The sequence below is a fragment of the Opisthocomus hoazin genome, chromosome 26 (genome assembly GCF_030867145.1).
Source record: "Opisthocomus hoazin isolate bOpiHoa1 chromosome 26, bOpiHoa1.hap1, whole genome shotgun sequence".
Lineage (NCBI taxonomy): Eukaryota > Metazoa > Chordata > Aves > Opisthocomiformes > Opisthocomidae > Opisthocomus > Opisthocomus hoazin.
In genome coordinates, this window is record NC_134439.1 from 5,058,926 (window position 1) to 5,078,883 (window position 19,958).

At 48.6% G+C, this 19,958-nt stretch overlaps 2 protein-coding genes across 6 annotated transcripts; one reads left to right on the top strand and one right to left on the bottom strand.

Moving 5' to 3' along the window:
• Positions 1-1,126: 1,126 nt before the first annotated feature.
• On the bottom strand, positions 1,127-4,415 carry LOC104328524 (uncharacterized). Its single transcript, XM_075443558.1, has 7 exons — positions 4,076-4,415; positions 3,852-3,961; positions 3,376-3,750; positions 2,958-3,126; positions 2,167-2,215; positions 1,515-1,592; positions 1,127-1,243 (listed from the first exon to the last, which is right to left on the bottom strand). Exons 1-7 carry the CDS (start codon positions 4,413-4,415, stop codon positions 1,216-1,218), a joined length of 1,149 nt encoding a protein of 382 aa, XP_075299673.1. The 3' UTR covers positions 1,127-1,215.
• On the top strand, positions 3,540-15,374 carry CALCOCO2 (calcium binding and coiled-coil domain 2). Of its 5 annotated transcripts, none has more exons than XM_075443914.1 (12): positions 3,540-3,620; positions 6,386-6,574; positions 6,928-7,030; positions 7,393-7,526; positions 8,247-8,372; positions 8,857-8,984; positions 9,096-9,186; positions 9,961-10,083; positions 11,986-12,081; positions 12,780-12,921; positions 13,330-13,367; positions 13,897-15,374. In XM_075443914.1, the coding sequence occupies exons 2-12, from the start codon at positions 6,395-6,397 to the stop codon at positions 14,071-14,073; spliced, it is 1,338 nt and encodes a 445-aa protein (XP_075300029.1). In that variant the 5' UTR covers positions 3,540-3,620; positions 6,386-6,394; the 3' UTR covers positions 14,074-15,374. The 5 variants fall into 5 exon arrangements, with proteins under 5 accessions (XP_075300029.1, XP_075300025.1, XP_075300026.1 ...); XM_075443910.1 differs by lacking the exon at positions 3,540-3,620 and adding an exon at positions 4,187-5,523; XM_075443911.1 differs by lacking the exon at positions 3,540-3,620 and adding an exon at positions 5,526-5,579.
• The last annotated feature ends 4,584 nt before the right edge of the window (positions 15,375-19,958 follow it).

Here is a 19,958-nt window from a genome sequence, read left to right on the forward strand (position 1 = left end):
GGCTTTGCTGGGGCAACACTTGCTGGGATTTTTGCATAGCTGTGAGCTGTTCAAGGACATCCCCTCTTATCTAGCTGACTTCACAGCAGTTTTCCCCCCCTCCCACTACCATTTCGTATTCCCCTTCCTCATCAGCGGGTATCTCCATACCCAGGACGTTGCTCTCTTCAACCAACACATCGATTTCCCCAAGCACTTCCCCACCACTGGACCAGAACATAAGAATAAAAATAAAGAAATAAAGAAAAAAAAATAAAGCCAACAGCTTATTTAGAGAAATCTTTTCTTTAATTGTCAGTCTGGATCGCTCCGATGGAAGCGGACTCAAACCGCAGAGGACACAGTGACAGAAGCCGCAGCCAGGCCCAGAAGTCGTCACATAGCGAAGAGGATAAGGAATGCCACCATCAAACAGAAGAGACCCATGGCCTCGGAGAGGGCAAAGCCCAGAATGGCATAGGAGAAGAGCTGCTGCTTCAGAGATGGATTCCTGCATGTCGTACGAGAGGGGGAACAAACCAGAGGGAGAAAGGGGGGGGGGAGGATCCACAGTGAGAAAAAAAACCCCAAACCAGAGCCCGTCTCACAGAAAACCAGGATTGTGTCACACAGGCAACGGATTTTGGAGCACAAACCAGTGTGATGGCAGGCAGCCACCAGCTGGGATGAGCAAGCCGTGATTTTGCTCTAGCTTTAGTGACGTAGACCTGTTGAACCCTGCAGGCTAGCTTCACCTGCCCTGGCGGCACCAAGCAACAGTTCCTGCCAACATCTTCAGCTTCACCCCTTCCAGCGGCAGGCAGAGCTCCACAGAGCAGCCGCATCGCTCGCAAGTCAGCACAGGGTGAATTCAAACAATTCAGGCACTTTCTTATTTGTTTTAATAGAATACTGGATTATAAACAACCTTTTTATATCCCAAGGACTGCTTCAGTTAAACACAGTATCTCCTTCTACACACTACACATGTAGAGCTGGACATGTATTCCAGAGAAAGCCCTATTAATCTACTAAATTTAGTGGTGGACGAAGGGAACAGATTGAAGCCAGCCTGGCACCTTGCTTACCTGGCATAGCCAATGATCAAGCTGCCAAAGACCGTCCCGATACCGGCTCCTGAACCAGCCACCCCGACCGTGGCAGCGCCGGCACCAATGAACTTAGCAGCAGTGTCGATGTCCCTGGACACAGCACTGGTTTGGAACTCGCGGCGGGTCAGCTGCCCATGGGAAACACCAGCTGGCTGCAGGACACAGGAGAAGAAATATGCTAATGCCACCTTGAAACATAAATATAGTTTAATAAAACACAATCACCATTTGTCTTCTACTCAAGGAAAAGCAAGATCAGCCAAGCTTACTAAGCCATCACCGATCTGGGCTAGAACCTATGCCCCCATAGCAGCCATCCTCTCGATGGATAAACTCACTCCTCCTATCTCAGCAGGAACCATCAAGCATCACAGGCAGCGAGCACAGAAATACCTGGCCCGATTTACCACGCAAGAGCCTCACCTGTACAGTCTGAACCTCAGGCCTGCTGAAAACAGACACTGCAACTGGTCTGGCCAGAGCCCTGGAACTGCACCGGAACTGAAATGAAACACAGACAATCAGCTCCCACAGTTAGACGCATCCGCACTGACCCTCAGAAAAGAGCAGTGAGTTTAGAAAGAACAGACTTAGAGATTCTTAACACCTCTCAAGAATGAAACAAAACTAAAAAGCAAAGGCAGGGGCGAACGCAGGATACTTCTGTTTTAGCCAGCTGGATTGACTCTGTGAGTAACACTACCACAGCGCACGCACCACAACACGAGAGTCGTATCTGCCACGGCAGCTCGGTCATTATTACAACTACACACACTTTCTTCCTAACTCATACCTTGAAAGAAAGGGCTGATCAGGTACCCCTGCGACAATCAGTTGGCTTATCCCTGGAGAAGCCCTTGGGCCTGCAGCTCCCTGCACATCTAAGACGGCAGGCATCACCCTCCGGTCACCAGAGGTCACCTTGCTTCCTCTCCTCGTTAAACAAACCCGCACGATCCCACCTCAGCTGAGGGCGCCCAGGACAGCGTTTGGAACCCAGCACCACAGAGAAAGGCTTCACAACCACACATCCCCACTGAGGATTCTGATCCTCCTCCGCTGAAGAGCAGCTTACCAGGGCTGGGGAGCTGAGGAGAGCCACGGGAGCCTGCATTTTGCTTCACCTAATGCAAACAGAGGGAAACAGAAACGGAATGTGGGAGCCCGGCGCTATAGCCCCCTCGGGGCTGACACACACCGCCTCTGCCAGCGCCCGCGCTCCCGGGCCTCACCCGAGGCTTCTCCCCCCGGCTTCGTGTCACCCCGCCGCCCCCCTTCCCCGTTAACCCCCGCTCCGTGTCCCCCCGCCGCCCCCCTCCCCCATTAGCCCCCGCTCGGGCCCTGCCCAGGGCAGACTCAGCGCTGCGCGGCCTCCCCTGCCCCGACCCGGCCAAGGCCCCCGCCAAGGGCCCACTGCGCCCGCCCCAGCCCCGGGGGATGGGGGGTGCGCGGGGACACCGGAGGCGCCGCCGCTTCTCGCTCCCGCCGCCGCCTCCCAGCGAAGGGCACGGCCCGGGCGGGCTCCGGGCCCAGCGCTGCCCCACGGCCTGCGGAGTCCCACCGTGAGGCCCGGAGGGAGCGGCGGGGCCGGGAACGGGACCGACCTGCGCGGGCTCCGCTCAGGGCTACGGCGGCTGTGAGAGGAGCGCGGCCTCCCCCCGCCCCGCTCACCTTGCCGTGTCCCCCCCGCGTCCTCCGCGCTCATTGGCTGCCGCCGCGCCCGGCGCGCGGCATCCTGGGACAACATCCGCTCTTCCCATTGGCTGAGGTTGAGCCAGCACCTCCCACCAGCATCCGGGCCAGCGCAACGGTACGGGAAAGGCGGTGTCGCTACGCGGGTTGTCATTGGTTGGTTATTTTCTCTACCTGCTTGCTGATTGGCTGGCGACCTGGAGGTCTTCCAGAGGACCATGAGGCCCGCGGGGCGGCGCCTTGCACCATAGAGGTTACCATCGAGGCGGGGTGGTGATGGCGGCGGGCCCGCCCTCTCCGGTGCTCCGGCGGCTGCTGCGCCCGCCCCGCTTCCGATTCTTTCCTAAAAACATCATTTTGAGCGTTTAAACATTTTCCCATAGTTTATTAAAGTGCCCGGTTCAGCCCCGGGGAGGGGATCGCCGCCCGGCCACGCTGCGGGGCCAAGGCCCGGCTCCCTGCCCCGTTACCGGCGCCCTCGAGCGCCGCGGGGTGAGCCGGGCCCGCCCGAGGCCGCCGGTGCCCGCCCAGCGGCGCGGCCCCGGGGGCGGGGAGCGGTGGGAGCGGCCTCCCCAGCGCCGGAGCTCGTTACCGGGACTTTGGGCTCCTGCTTCGCCGAGCTCCGAGCCTCGGTGTCTCCCCCCTCGCCCTCTGCCGCCTGCACGGACGGGGCCGTTACCGCGGGGGGGCCCTCCCGCACCGAGCCGCAGGGGCGCAGCAGCGCGGCCGGGGCCGCCCAGGGGCGGGGACGGCGGGGAGAGGCGGGGGGGGGCTCCGCCTTTTCCTGGTTCTCCGCCGCCTGCCGCCAGCCCCGGAGGTTTCCAGCGGTGCTGCTCGGTGAGTGAGGCAGGGGAGGGGGTCGGGGGTCCCGGTCCCGTGTACCCCCTCCCGGTGTCTGATACTCCCCTCCGGGGGCCGTGCGGGGGGGGGGGGGGGGGGCGTGCCCCGCTGCGAAGCGGCGACCCCACTTTCACTTTCGTTTCCCGGGGATGCCCGGCCCAGGGGGGGTGGGCACAGCCCGGTGTGCTGCCCGCCCTCCGCCGGGACCCCACGCGCGGGGACCCTAACGGGGACCGGAACCGCCCCCTGGCACCCGGGGAACCCGGCCCCCGGTGTCCAACCGCGGCTGAAAACCGGTTTCACTCGCTTGGGACGGGGGAATCCCTGTTTTTCTACACCTTCGGGGCGGCAACAGCGAAAGAAAAGGGAAACAACCAAACCCAGAAAGTCCCCGGGGAGAGGCTGGGCCGCGAACGCCGGAGGGAGCGTGGTTTGTGCCGCGGTAACGGTACCTCCGTGGCCCGGCCCCAGCGGTCGCTCGTAGCCGGCGGCAGCAGCCCCGCGGGGCCCCCGGGACAAAAATCGGGAGCGGTAAGAAGATGTCCCCTCCCCGCTGCTGCGCTGGGGGGGCTTTTCCTGGAGCTGACCTGCAGACCCTGCCGTCGGGGCGGGTTGTTTGCCTTCAATATCGCCGTGATTTTCACCAAACCCGCCGTCTTTTTTTTTTTTTTTGGTAGCAGAATACATTGGTTTGCTGCATCCAGGCACTGACTTTTCATTTTCTTTGCAAGTCGGTTTTAACCCCTGTGGCAGCAAGGGCTCACGTCCTGCCCCGAAGCGATGCAGTAACATGATTAAGCTGCTGGCCTTAGGCTCCTTAGGTTTATTTTCTTTTTTTCCCCTTCTGTCTGGTGGCTGTCAAGAGGTGACTGCAAATCATAAAGGTGTTTGGAACCGCACATCATAAAGGCGCATCAGGGTAGGAAAGACTGACATCAGCCAGATAAAGACTGAGGCTTAGATGAATCGCACGCCACTTCCCACGCTTTACTGAGATAACTGAAAGTGAAGCTGCGGCGCTGGATGTCCTGGAGGATTGTGCCACATCCATTTCTACGGTCTGCCCTGCTTTCTGCTCCCGGCAGGAGGAATCCTCCGTCTTCCCAAGGCAGCCTGTGTCCGTGCAGTGATCGCTGCTCTTTCCAGCCCTGGATACCTTTTCCTTTCCAAGCACAGCCCCACGATCCCCATCTGAACTTCTGCCTGATTTTCAGGCTGTTCTTTGGCCCAGAAAACAGGTGGTCTCCTGCTTGGTGATGCCGAAAGAAAAGCAGGGTTCCAGGGAGTCGATTTCCACGTGAAACTTCTGGGTTGGAGATGACCTGAAATGCTCCAGTGGGGTGGTTGTTCACGGTGAACTTTCCCTCCATTCTGAGGTTAATCCTTGCTCGCTGCTGCTGTCACTGAGATCAGCTGAGAAGATTCTGCTTTGGATTCCTGGAATTGAATCGCCCGGGATTGGCAGCAGGGTTTTCTCAGCAGTCAGCTGCCCCTTGACAGATTGCCAGGGCTGAAGCCTGGCCGCCAGCGTGGCGGAGTGGCAGAGAGGGTGACTGAGTGTTCCCTTCCCAGTCCTGCCCAGGCTCCTGGCGCTCGGGCTGCTGTTTTGATCGATGCACCCACTGCTGATTTATGTTGTGTGATTTGTAGTGTCACAACACACTGCAAAGTCTTCTGTGTAGATAACTCATGTAGAAGCTTTAGCGCTCTGTGTTGACCCTGCTGTCATGCAAGATAGTAATTTTGATACTGAGAATCATCTTGCAGCTTCAGCATGGCAGTCACGAGTATCAAGGCTATAATAGCCTCATGACGCAGGCCTGCGAGACAGGACTACGACCACCTGGCTAACCAGGATCTCCTCCATTTGTGCTCTTCCATGGGAGCTGAGCTTAGCAAGGTACTTCTCTTCCCTTGGAGCCGGGAAGCTGAAGATGAAAGATGCTGTATTTGGAGGTCAAGTTATCCCGTTGGATTTCAATGCAGAAAGCAAGGAGGCTGTTGAGTTTGCGTGTCACCAGCATGGGTGTGTCGTGTGTCTCACCGCTGTCAGCTCGGGAAGGTGGAGAGTGATAGGGCTGGGACCGCACGAGTCGTGGAGCTCCTAGCAGGATAGATTGTAAGCTGATATTTTTGTCCAGTACTACTGTCGGAGCATTTCACTGATGCAGCGAAACCTCTGTTCTTCTCAGGCAATGTGCTAGTCTCCAGATTTCGGAAGAGCTGACGCACCCCGCCATTGACTACGTACGGCGGGGATGTGCCTGGAGTGTCAAATCACATTAAAAACGTGACGTGAGGCTGCATGTGGGCACAGCCAGCGTTCCAGCAGGGTCTTCAAGCATGGGATCCCACCAGCAGGCACGCACGCTCCTGCTGCTGCGAGGCACCACCGCCTCTCCCATGTAGCAGCTCCGTAGGGTGGCCAGCGGGTCCGGTTCAGGGGTCCCAGGCAGGAGGGAGGCTCCTGTCCCACGCTGGCAGCACTGTGGCCGGGAAGCAGCGGTCAGATGAGAGAATCTCACACGTGTCTGCTAAAGAGGATCTGCAAGCTGCCGTGGGTGTCAAGAGCAGCTTGGCCGCAGCAGCAGGGACACCAGGGAGCTCGTGTGCCTCGCTGAGAAACCTTGGTGTGTGCGCAGGGGGGTTGGGACCTCGCAGCTATGTCATTTCCAAGCCATACCTCTTCATACCCTTCACGGACACAACCATGTTGGCAGCATCTGACGATGAGATAATCCGCTTATTCTTTCCTCTTGTAGACTTCCACGATGGATGAGACCTCAGACGAGCCTCCCACTTCTGCTGTCCTCTTAGACAACTGCCACTTCTCCCAGGTTGTCTTTAATGATGTGGAGAAGTTTTATGTTCCCGGAATAGACATAACCTGTTATTACACCCTCACGCAGAACATCGTTCCTCGCAGGAAGGACTGGGTGGGCATCTTCCGGGTAAGTGAACGCTGTGAAACCAGATGTGCCAAGTACGAGAAGGCAGCAGCAGGCAGAAACAAATAGCATGGGCTTTGGTAGAACAGGGTTGGGGAATTTTTTTCTGTAATAATCTTGTGTGATGGAACACCTTTATTGTGCCTAGGGACAAAGTGTCAGACCTATGGCGACCTGAACAACTTCAAGGTTAATCAGACACTCTGATTAGTCTTTCATGCATAGACCACAACTCCTAGAAGTCAGGATATCAATGCAAAAGTCCTCCCAGTAACTGATCTGTGTGGAAATACAGTCCCATTACCACAGGATAAACGTGAACTGTGTGACGCCATATAACAGTTTTGCTCTTGCAGGTGGGCTGGAAAACAACCCGGGAATATTACACGTTCACGTGGGCTCCTCTGCCCAGTGACGTCCACAGTGATAGGGCTGTGCAGCAACAGATCCAGTTCAAAGGTGAGTGGGGAGCTGGGGTCACTCGGGGAATGCGTGTGCCCAGGCACGCACACACAGACGAGTCAGCTGCCACTAACAGCACGACATTCAGAATTACAGAAGATCTGTAGGACCATGCTTTGGGAGACTTATTTCAAATCCTGTAATAAATCACAAAATTTTGAATCTGTTAAATTCTGCCATCCTGACTGAGTGATATTGTTGGCGTTCCTACCACTGGCTCAAGGGATTACCAGCGGTGGGGGAACAGTACTGAACTAGGATGTGTCAGTTTTCTGAGGTTCTCGCTTTCTGTGCTATGTTGTGAAGAGACTTGAATAGTTAGAAGCTGCATGTGACGGGGCTGTTGTGTTTGTTTGAAGCTTACTACCTACCGAAAGATGATGAATACTACCAGTTCTGCTACGTCGACCAGGATGGTGTGGTCCGTGGAGCCAGTATCCCTTTCCAGTTCAGGGCAGAGACTGAGGATGATATCCTGGTGGTTACCACGCAGGTACGTGTCCTCTCTTCCCCTGCTTTTTCCTGCCTCTGCTTTTTTTGGCCTGTGCTGACTGCTGACTTGGAGTGATCCAGTAAATCGGATGCCAGACTGGAACTCGGCAGACTTGGATTCTATTCTTGGCTTTGCTACTGATCTGTCACACAGATTTGGGCAGCCTTTGTTTCTCTGCCTGCCATTTATCACTTAGATTGTGAGCTCTTTGTAACGGGGAGTGACTTAACACATAGTGTTTCAGGGCATTTTGAATGTTTTTAAATGAAAATGTCATTTTCATGGAAACAGCCTGCCATTAGCTGGGAGTGAGAGCATGCACATGGACAATAATTGAGGTGCGGTGAAGCCAAGCACTCTGATTTTGCAGTGTCTTGTGTGCAGCCCTTTTGGTAATGACTGCACTGCGCACACGGTCCCAATCTAACAAGCTGCAGAAAGCCCCAGACCTCTGCCTCTGCTGACTGCTGTGGGCACAGGCGGCTTTGAGCACCTCCAAAGATCAGGGGTGGCATGTGCTCAGTGTTCCAGAACTGGGTTGGTGGTCGGTTTTGGACAGCCTGAGCAGAGTGAAGCAGCAGTCTGGTCTGCACTAGTAGTGAAAGCTCGGGGAGGTACACGGTGTTCTCTTTTGCTCATCTTTGCTCTTCGTGCTGTGCTATTTGGAACAGAGCTTTTCAGTGCTTCTGTTAATGACCAAAGAACTTTGTTGCTTGCCAGGGAGAAGTAGAAGAGATTGAACTACAAAACAAAAATTTGCGTGAAGAAAATGAGGAGCTGAAAGCGAGCTGTGCAAGTCTCCAGAAACAAAACATCGCTCTGCAGGAAGAGCTCAGCAAGGCACAGGTAAACAAAAAAGTTAATATATTAAGTCAGAAACTTTTAGTCTGAAAGATGAAGAGGAACTGAGTCAGATTGTATGCTTCACTGTATGCTTCCAGGAGAAAATTAAAGAGGTTTCTCTTCACATTATCTGTTTAATTCTTTACCAAATCGTACAACACCTCTACTGTGATAAGAACAATAATGACGAACAAGAGACATCTTCAGACACAGGAGTCAGGAACAGGTGGGGAAGGGAGTGTTCAAAAAAGTTTTGTAGGCTGTCCTGAAATCACATTATCATTATCATTTCTTCCTTCAGTTTTGTTCAGGGCTTAATAAAAATGAAACAGGGTCTTAAAGAGTAGTCAGGATGCAAACAAGAGATTTTGCTTCTTCAGCTGGACTGCCTGGAAGTGTTGCGTTTGAGGGATTTTGCAGTTCCAGTGCAGAGCAGGGCTATTGCTTGGGTCCCGTTTACCTCCTGTCGACCTTGCTGTGGGTTTAGGAGCTGCAGAAGAGTTTAGAGTCTCTGAGGAGCAACACAGATAAACTAGAGCTGGAGCTGAATTCCCTGAAAAAGGAAAATAAACATCTAAAGGAGCTGGGTGACTGCAGAGTGGCAGAACTGCACCAGTAAGTGTATTTACAGCATATCTCAAAATGGGATTTCACGTAAGCGCTTTGCCTTTGTGGATTAAATTTCCATCCGTGAAAGTATGGTGTGTTTTGATTTGTTCTGAGTAGACTGAAAGAGCAAATTCAGAGTGTGACCTCTGACAAGGAACACCTGGAAACCAGACTGAAAACAGCCCTGGATCACATGGACCAGCTGCAGGTAGCAAACATAGAGCTGCCCTCCTTGCTTTGCTTTGCCTCTGACAGAACTGAGCGGTCTTGAGCAGTTATGTGGTGTATGAGTTGCTTTTTTGATTATGTGAGTATTTTGGGATAATGGTTTTGATATGATTTGACCTCAAGGAAACCTCAGGAAAGTTGTATTCTGGAAGGGAGGATAGAGGGGGATGTGCTAAGAGAAACTAAAAGGATTTTATTCCCTAAAAACACCCCCTTTGCATGCTCATTAAGTTGGACAAAATCAGACTGTTCACCTCCTGCTAGCTAAGGATCCAGGCCGAAAACACTTCTGTTTTGAAAAATATTCTAAAATTGTCTTCGATACTTGGGTGAAAACAAAGACTGCTAGCTGGGAGTATGTGAAGGGAGAAGGCAGACTGAAAATAGCTTGGTTGTTAGGGCTGGGACATGGAAGACCCAGAACGATGGGCTCACCATCTGGCTACAGAGTCTCTGTTATTCTCTTTGTTCTCTGACTTCCCAGACCAGAAGTGTCATGTTGAAACTTAGAAAGCTCTTCAGAGAACCTGTGAGTCAACACTGTTCTGATGAACGCATCAGCTCCAGTGTATCCCCGCGTAACTATTCTCAGTTAAAAAACCTCTACAAAGGTTTTAATGGAAAAATGTTTGCAGAAAAAAAGATTTAAGCAGCTGTGGGTTCTGGAGATTTGGTTTGTGCAGCAAAAGGTGCCTGTGCTCCTCACTCAGAGCTGTTCAATTTTCACTTTCTGCCCACCGTTCTTTCTCTCTAGTCTCAAGTGTTGAGTTATGAGAAAGAAGTGGAAAATCTGTCTCGTTTGGACCGTGACAAGACAGAGCAGCTTGAAAGTTTGAAGGAAGAGAATCGCCAGTTACGCATGGCAACAGCTCAGCAGGTAAAGCCTTCCCTGAGTGTCACGGTGCTTGGTGGAGCCAGGGCAGAGAGGCTGAGGCATCCTTGGCAGTGAGCAAGTACAAATATTGCTCAATCTTACGAGAATCTGGGGGATTCCACAACAGAAAGAAATGTCCGGTGGTGGTGTGGGTGTCCACATAGGCAGTTCTGTGAACACACCATCTGACAGATTCTTAGGGTATACATATATTCTTAAAGTATATATATATTCTGGTAGTATACACGTATGTTTCAGTTTGGGGAGAAATGCCTGTATAACTAGACATTGTAATTCTGGTTCTCTGTAGCATGAAAATTCAGTCTCTCTCTTGAGCTCTTCTGAGTCATCTCAAGGGATAAAGGAAATCAGTGGAAATTCAGGATTGGTGTTTGGCTGATTGCAAATCATTGCACCTAAGCAAAATTGTTTCAAGACTGGGACTTAGGAGTAAATCTAAGTCTAAATCTGCCCAGACTACATGCTGTTAATTTTACCTCCAACAGGAAGCTGACTAGTAATTGGTGTGAGGCAGTGACATTGCTGGTCTTCTCTCTGTTGGTGTTTTTGTCTCTTTCTCAACTTTAATACCTCAAAATTACCATTTAATGATCAATAAAATAGATGCAATATGCTCAGAATGCACCAAAATAAGCTGTAAACAATACAAAGTTTCTGTTCTGTAGTTTGGTGCTCTGCCCCACGTTCTGCTCCGACACCTCTTCGCAACTCTGCTGGTGAAAACCTGGGATTTCTGTGCAGAAAGAGGAAAATAAGGAGCTTGAATGTTGCATGGAAAACTTGAAGAGGTCGAAGGCCAAACTCCCGCTTTGTCTGCGCCACTGCCTGCAGAATAAGCAGGTGCCCAGCATTTCTGGGAGTGCAGCTGGGGAGATGGTCCCAAAAGCACTGAGCGCCGGGCTCTGCTGTGTTGTGTGGAACCTGCTGGTAGCTGTGCGGGGGAGCTGAGACTCACTGGCAGCGCGGTTTTCCACCTGCTTTCAATTTACAGAACTATCACAGCTTCCCTGTGAATGTTGCAGATGACTGTATGTAGAACAAATTTAAGTTTATGGACAAAAGGCTTGCTTTTCTTGGGTAACTTCTGTAGAGCTTTTAGAAGTAATCCACAAACCTCAGCATGGGAAATCACTCTCTGAAGGAGTGCAAAGGATAGAAAAGGGCAGCATGCTGTGGCATTTCTTTATACTGAAGAAACCATCATTGGCAAGGACTGAGGCCATCACATCATCTTTAGCCTGTTGTCCTGAGTGACCTTCTAAAAGTCCTTCTCTCTCTGTGTGTGCTACGCAGGAAGCTTTTGGAATCTCTGCTCTGACGATGGCATTGGCAATTAGATGCCTAAAATAGATGATGTGATTACCTCCGCTGTGATACCAAATGTTCAGGATTCTTTGTGATACTTTGAGAATGACTGCAGAATCCCTAAGTACTGCAGCTTATCTAATTTACTAATTTAATTTAAGAGTCAGCTACAAGATTAATTCCTAAGGATGTACTGGCTATCCACCGTCAATGCAGGTCTCACAGCACCAGGAACCTGGCAGACGTGGATAGCTCTCGCCTGCCAGGGTGGATTTTTCAGCTGTATGAGTTCCTTTTCTTCAGCCTCCCTCTTTGTCTGACCTGTCATACATACGCCCGCTTTGGAGGTCATGTGTCATCTTGGATGTTGTAATGAAAACACAGTGCGTGAGTGGTGACATGGAGATATCCTAGGTGACCAACTATGAAATGAGAGACTCCCACTGAAAGTGAAGTGTTATTTGTTGGCAATAAGTGCAGCACGAGGCAGCTAGCATATGACAGCTCCATTGCTTCGAGCTGCCATCATTTTGTTTGCCAGTTTAGCATGTTTTACCAAATAACACTCTTCCTTCATAGCAACAAAACTGTGACTTAATGAAAGAACTTGAGGAGCAGAAGCGTTTGTTTCAGATCCTGCAGGCAGAGAAGAACAAAGCTGATGAGGAAAATCAGGTGGGAACTTGGCACGACTCCCTTGCCTTTCTCCAGTATTGAATGTGACACTAATCTCTCAGTCTAGTGTTCCGTCCCATTAATCCTTCTGCCAAACGGATCGCTAATTGTGCTTGCACGTGGACCACCACCTGAAGTCAGGCTGCCAGCCTGTCTGCGAGCACGTACGAATGACCGTGTGCATACACAGTACATTGTTGCTGCCACATCTATAGAGCCTAAGAGAAAGGCTCCAAAAACTTGCAGCTTTTTCCCCCACCACATAATAGACTGATTTACCTGTAATAGCGTGGGGATTTTCAAAACCTCCTAATGTTAGCTTAATTCTGACACCACTGAAATGAATGGACTTACTCGTTTAAATGGACTTAGCCTTTTTTGTCCAGTCTAAACAATGACTGCTCAGTTTTGTTCCTTACTCGGCATGACTTCAGGATAGTCTTCTGTCTTTTAAAATGCATTAGTCTATTGTGATCATCTTGTCTGCCTTTCTGAGCAGGCCTCAGAATAGATCCTTGCCTTTCCTTACCTCACTTTCCCATTCTGTCAAGTAGGACTAACACTGAGCTACCTAAAAGAAGTTCAGAGCAATTTTGGTTCTGATATAAGAGGATCTGTGTCAGTGCAAAGCATCACTTTTTTCTGAAAGGGTCTCCTGACCTTCTGGAAATTCATTCTGCCCTTCTGTCCCTTTGCAGAAACTAAGGGAAGAGAATGACGGGCTCCTGAGGCATCTCTCGCAGGCTAGAGCGGTTTCTTCCTTCTCTGTTGTTTCACAAGCTCAAGCTCCAATTCCAGCTCCTGAAGTAGGAGGCCTTCTGTTTGGAAATCCATATTGTGGTGAGATTACTTGGCATTCTGTCTGAAACCGCAAATACATGGCAGTTAGAGCCTCAGCAAATTATCCTCCCTGTCGAATTGAATGCCCTAGAAGAGACATTATTAGCAGCACCTCTGTGCAGCTCTGCATGTGTGCAGATGACTTGGCAGCTGCAAAATGCTGCCAGGTGTTAAGAGTTGACTTAAGTGATCAGCTGTCTGTTCATCTTCTGCCAAGAGAGACAACTATTAGCTAGTTTATTCAGCTGTGAGACAGCTAGTTCTGTGGCTTATGTCCAGTTTCCATAGTCCTAAATATAGAGATTTAGATCCAAAGCCACAGCCTCATGTTTCAAGAATTACTAGTTATCAGCACATTACATTGTTAATCATTTTGTTGTGGCTAAATTGACTTCCTTCTTTCTCCAGCTGCAGGAGCAAACCTGGGGGCAGGAGCTGCAGACTTAGTAAGTAAAGTGGACACAACTGGACATGAATTTGTGGTTTATGAATACGAATTAGTGGTTTGCAATAAAAAAACTCCAAGTTCAGCTCTGTAACCAATTGTCTGCATACTGTTTTAGTCCTGGTAAGATTGTGGACAATGAAATGGAGCCACGTATGTTTAGCATGTAGAATGAATAAGTGTTATATGTGTTAAGGAAGAGAAAGGAAACTCTGTTGACCTTAATCTTTAAGGACCAGCTCTTGGCAGCGTGTAATGGCAGAATGAGCAGCATGCAGCTGCTAAATACCTTATTTCATACTGGAGACATGGACATGCACTATCTAGGATGGAAAGTTAAGAGTACCGCTCAGAAGCTCTTGACTTTTAAGTGCTATTTAGAGAAGCCTGGAGACATTTGAAAACTTGAGAGTATTAGAAGTCAGAAGGACTTGTCCAAAACTGCTAATATCTGGCTACTAAACTCTGTGTTTTTTCTCTTTGAGTACAATTTTTAAACTGACTTTATTTGCATTTGCTTTGTGCTTCAGGCTTCTATAAGGAAATGCCCCATGTGCGATGAAGTGTTTCCTGAAGATGTTGAAACAAGTCAGTATGAGGCCCATGTGCAGAGCCATCTTCTGGAGTGCCCCCTCTGCAGTGAGACCTTTGAAAAGTCCAATAAGCAGGTGTTTGATGACCATATGTTTTGTCATGACCTGGAGTAGTGCTGAATTTGTATAGAATAGACCAAAATTGCTGTATAGGCTTGATTCATGCTAATAAGCTCACCCAGACAAGACTGACTATGCCACGAGTACTGTAATGCTGAGCTTTCTGTTCCATGCAGCACATGACCAACATGTCAATCAGGTCAGACGTCCAGATGCTGAAACTGAATCACCATCATCAAACTGAAGTCCTCTGCCTTGGATCACGTATATATACTTGTTAAAGGAGTTACAAACCCTATCATTAGTAATTTAGTTGAATGGGGTGCCAGTTCTTTAGAACAGGGTCGGCCATGTAACCGTTCATCCAGGTAGGGATCCAGGTGATGGGATGTAGTGCAGCAGTGTTCTGTACTTGGCTGATACATCTCTATTATAGTGGTGTTACTCTTTAATATGGCGCTGTGTTAACCAAAGACCAGAAACATTGTATAATCTTTTAGGATCACACCTTCAGTCCTGCTCAGTTTCTGGAATGCAGAATTAGTTATTAATAAGTACAAAAGTCTAAATAAAAATGCATCTCTTCTTTCACCGTCAGTCGTCAAGCAAGTGGAAGAGACGTATTTATAAAGAGACCGAATAGCTGTTTGCAGATCCAAAGGTCTAGGGCCCTCCTTCCAGCGAAGTCGGCAGCACAGCTTATCCTAGGGTCAGGCACATGCGCTGTTTTCAAAATAATAACAGGGAAGGGCGGTACAGCGTGGAGCCCATAGAAAAGCAGTAGCTGAGTTGTCTTGGCACCAGAGAGGATAAATGGTCTCCCAGTGAGAAAGTGGGCATCCTCACTTAAAGGAAATTATGAATTTAGATTATTTTTCTTCTATGTTTCTAAGTCTTCTTGATTTACCAAGAAGAGCCTGTTCTCTAACCAAAACATTGTGGTTCAGAACTAAGTGCCTTGGGATACTGCAATGCTTTGTGCACAGATTATCCAGTTACTATTTTTATTTCTGCGTCGGGATTTTCAGTTTATGATGAACAGCTCTTTTTTTTCCATGCAAACACAAATGGGGAAAGGTTTATTATCCAGCTGTATTAGACTGTGTTTCCTGCTGAATATCTGAAGCAATAGAAAATCCTAAGGAGTTTACATAGAGTTTTAAGAGTATTTAGAGTCACAAAGACTTCAAAATGTTTTACTGTTTTGATTCTACACCAACTTTTTATCAATATAAATTTAAATAGAGTATTTCTGTTTTGAGATGTACTGTACTGGTAAGCATTATTTGAAAAACCTGTAAAAGAAAATAACGGCAAACAAAAATAAAAGCTATATGGAGAAATCCTTTGAAAAAGATGTTTCTGTCCATTCTTAAAGAAATAAATTGGAGGAATTGGTGGGGTCTTAGGGAGCTATTTCCAGGCTCTCAGTTACTTGCTGAAGCTTCTGCCTAACGAAGCACTTCAGCATGTCTCTGAAGAACTTCTAGTATGTAACATGGTATTCTGACGGGTAGTGAGACTGTTCCTGTTGAACAGAAAGCACGTATTTAACTGGCTGATCCCTCAGTGGCTCCTCACAGCATGGGATTATATTGCAAAGGCCAAAGGATAGTATGGAATAATGAGAACGAATCAGGAAAGTCAAACGAGCTGTATGGGATCTATTTCTTTAGATGCCTTCCCAGTAGTTCTGATCTAAAAACCTAAAGCTGGCTGAATTTCTTCTGTATCATAGGAACGTCCAGCGTACCAAAACCTTTTTTCCCTAGGCTAGGAGAAAAAGCTGAAAACCTTCTCACTCGGGATGATATTATGTAAAAAATACTTGGTAGTGATTGCTGTAGTGTATCTCAACATTCCTGGCATAGCTGTATCCCAACTTTGACAATCGAACGTGCCATCAAAATGAGACTCATTTTTAACTGAACACTTGTTTCCTCAGGAAAAGTCCCATTATTTTTCAGGAAAATGCTTCCCCCCATACCTTTTCCCATATATCCTCATTCTAAATTACATTTTTCTTCTTTTAGTGCTTTGCATCTTGACAAGCAAAGACAGAAAAGCAATTTTTGTTAAAACCCTGGTAGTTCACGCAAATGCCAGTTACCAGACCTCTTTCCTTTCTACACTGTTGCTAATACTGGCTCTAGTGGCTTGTATCTGAAATCCAAACCCAGTCACCTGGGACTGGAGTTACGTCACGATGCTATCTATGTCCTTGAGCTACCGGTGCCAAGTGACGGTGCCCCTGGGTTGCCTCTCCATCCCTTTTACACTGGTACCTATCATTTTCCACTTCCCTGCTCCCAGCATGTCTACAGATCTCCTGTGTTCTGTCTGTGTTGAGGTGCCGGCCCTGGGACGCAGGCAGCAAGCGGGTGACCGGCAGAGGGGGTCAGACTGCAATAAATCTCATCAGGATGCTGGCTTTTTGAAGTATTTTGAGGTATGTCATTTGTTTTCTCTAATAATGACACAGATTCAGACCCCCAGCCACACACTTCAGCCTGATGCGGGTCATACCTTCCCTATCCTGGGCAGCCAGGGACCAATTTACCCCTAAGCACAAATTACATCATATATTTTCTGACCAAGTTTTCATTTTGCTTGTAATTTACAGCATTATTTATGTTACTGCCGCATTTAGCCTTTGGAATCATAAGAGGTTTCAATCCTATCTCAATTTTATGGTTTAATACAGAAGTAGCTCAAATGGCTGATAATTAGATACAGTTATACTTTGGATGAGATCCAATATTACATTGATGTGTATTGGATAAGGACCTTGAAATAAATTTTCAAAAGGGACCATAGGGGTTTGGCACAATCTATACCCAAACTCATGTAGCATCTGAATGGGCATTCATTAGAAATGTACCTAAAAGGAAGAAGTCATCATCTGCAGGCCAAATCTCTGCGAATATATACCTTTTAAAACCTTAACAGGGTTTATCAGTTTGGTCCAGCTTAGGGACTGGCCCAGTTTGCTTTCCATCAGCGATCGCTGCTCCGATGCAGCGTAGCATTTTCAGCTCCCTTGTCCAGGCAAACCCACTCAGCCACAGAGAGCTCTTCTCCCTTTGCTTGGTCCTTCTGCTTCTCCCCTGTTTTTGTCAGACCCTCTGCCTCCCTTTTCCAGGAAGTTGTCTCTTCCCTTGGGCTCTCTCCCACTCACGGAGTATATTTTGAATATATCTGTCCCTGTCTACGGCACATCATCTTCCATTTAACAAGTATGTTTCTGTATATGCAAAATGCAAATGGATGCTAACATCTCTCAGCTGCAAAGACACGCTGCTAACTACGGTCACAGAGAGCATCACGTACCAACCGATGTCAGTTCGTTTCACAGGAAAGAACACTGTTTTGCCTGGGAAAAGTGCTTTTTGGTGCAGAAAAAAGACTGGCACAAGGGAGACAGTTACAGATTCCAAATTCTCTAACTCTTTCAATGCTGCAAGTCAGAGTATCTGAAAGGCTGCTGAAATAACAGGCTGGCGGCTCAGCTTCTTTCAGAAAGCGATTCCAAATCATACAGCCATGGTCCCATTCGCCACTTGGACAGCCTCTTCCCTCCACCCATTCTCCTCCTGGTTCCTCTTCACCTATCCATGTCTTCTTTCCCCATGCTGCAGAACAATTTGGACCTTCAGTGTCATCAGTCTCCTCCAGAAACACAGCGCTGAGGTTCGGGGTGCGGTTGCAGGGCAGGCAGAGGCATGGAGCACAGTCCATCTGGCAGAGCCTTCACCCCGCAGAACACAGTCTGGCAGCACTGCTGCTGCTGCTCTTCACCTTAATGAGGCTCCCGTGGAGAGCAGAGGAAGCTGAAAGGAAATAAAAAGATTCCTGACAAAAGGAATGTAAATAGACAAGATGCAGGTGAACAAAGGAGGAAGAGGAAAGCCACGTACAAGCCAGCAATTGAGTGGTTACACTCAGTAATCAATTTGTCAGTTTGATTTTAAGACACAGCAGAAGAGATCGATAATTCTTTACAGCAGCATAATGCACATCCAGGGTTTACAGCATTTTGATCACCGCAGTCCTGATTTCAGGGATCAGTTCTGTGCTTAGTAAGTGGAGGTGCATGTCAATGGTGGAAGGCGAAAAGAGCAGAGCAGGGAATGGTGGAAAAAAAGGTTTTAAAATGACACTTGGACAGGCTGCCACGCTGGTGTAGGTGGGGCAGCTCAGAAAAATCTGGGGAAGAAAATGCTCCCAGGCCCCTATGAGACAGAAAAATGAAGATACTACACTTATGCAGAGGAAGTTTTTCTGTTGCTTGTATTATTTTGTAAGGACACATTGTTTATCTTTGTTCTGCTGTGGAGATCCAGACTGACCTATTCCTGCTCGCACAGGAGTCAATGAGTCCCTTCATCTCTAGTGCACTGGTACAAACAGAGAGTGCTTAGTGGGTACATAACGGCACGAAATCCAAACGCTGCCGTTTATCACCCTCTTTGTACTGAATTAAATCACTACGTGAAACGCACTGAAGAATCAAACCTTTATTTTTTGTTGGTGAAAGGATTGGGTCCCAGAATTACATCAGTTGTTTTCTCTAAACAGCTATTAGCCTCCTCCATTATACTAACAGAACTGGTTTCCATCCTCTGGCTCATTTATTCCAAACCAGCATTATTGAAGTGAATGGGGTCTAGGCCCTGGATATTAGAAGAGCTGTTGGTCTACTCATAAATAACAAGTTGTCAAGGATTTTAATGGAAACCCTTAGAGTGCTGTAAATCTGTGCAGTTCTGCCTGCATCCCCTCCCTCATTTCCATCACAATATCGCTCCGGTGGGACCGCAGCTTGCAGCATGTGCCAGGCTGCCGAGATTGGTAGGACACGGGGGAAGGGGGGGGGGAAGCTGGAGACGGGATGGGGGATTCGGAACAGTTGGTACTGCGGAAGCATCTGCTGGGTGGCCAGTTTTGGAGTCACCTGGCCTATTCAGCGTGGTGAGGGGAAAGGGCTATTCATCCAGGGGGACTGGAGAGGGGAATAACAGAACCAGGGATGCTTATGGAATAAAGACGGATGTATTGCAGTTTACATTTCGCTCCGTTGGTCTGTGAAGCAGTAAATCTCGGCAAGTAGAGGGTTTTGTTAGGTTTTGATCACAATTTAAGTGGTAGAGCTAGTGCAGTGGCACTGCGTAGAATGTCTCTTGCTGTTAGTCAAAGAGGACTTTCCTTTTCAAGATTATTTTTTTTTTAACCTTCCTAGCCAGTCTAAACTACCTTCAGTGAAAATCTAACACCATGTCCTGGACCTGGCCAGAAACTGGGTTACTATGAAGTATGCCCCCTGACCTGCACTTAGTCATCCCCCAAGTATCTGTAGCTCAGCTGCCTGCTCAGATCATAAAACCCTGCTGCACACAACACTAAAGCCTTCAAGGAAGGAACTTGAGCTCAGTTGTCCGTTGTCTGTTGGCTATATGATATTACAGAATATATTACGACTGGCACAGCCATGCTTGTGCCCATCCGACTCACAAAGCAGACAAGACTGCACAGGGCCCTATTTAAGAGATTGCGTGGACTGTCTGCCCTCTGAGGCACCAGAGCTCATTAAAATTTGTATGCAAAGTCAGTTTAGGCTTAAATGTAGGCTTGCGCCCTGGCTTACCATGTAATATAAATAAAAAATGACATTGGTGACAAAGCTTCCACTAGCTTCAGAGTGCTCAGGTCTTATCATCTTATATAACTACTCGTCTGGCACCAAGAGTCTAAAACACAGCAAAGCGATCAGCAACACAGATCCTAAATTAATTACTTTAAATATAGCTCCTTTCACAATACAGCCTTGCATGATGAGCACTGAAGAAGCAGGCCTTACGAGACTTATCCTCTACATAACATAATTAAATACTACCCCTACGTTACAGACAGGGAAACAGGGAAACCGTTATGCAGACATG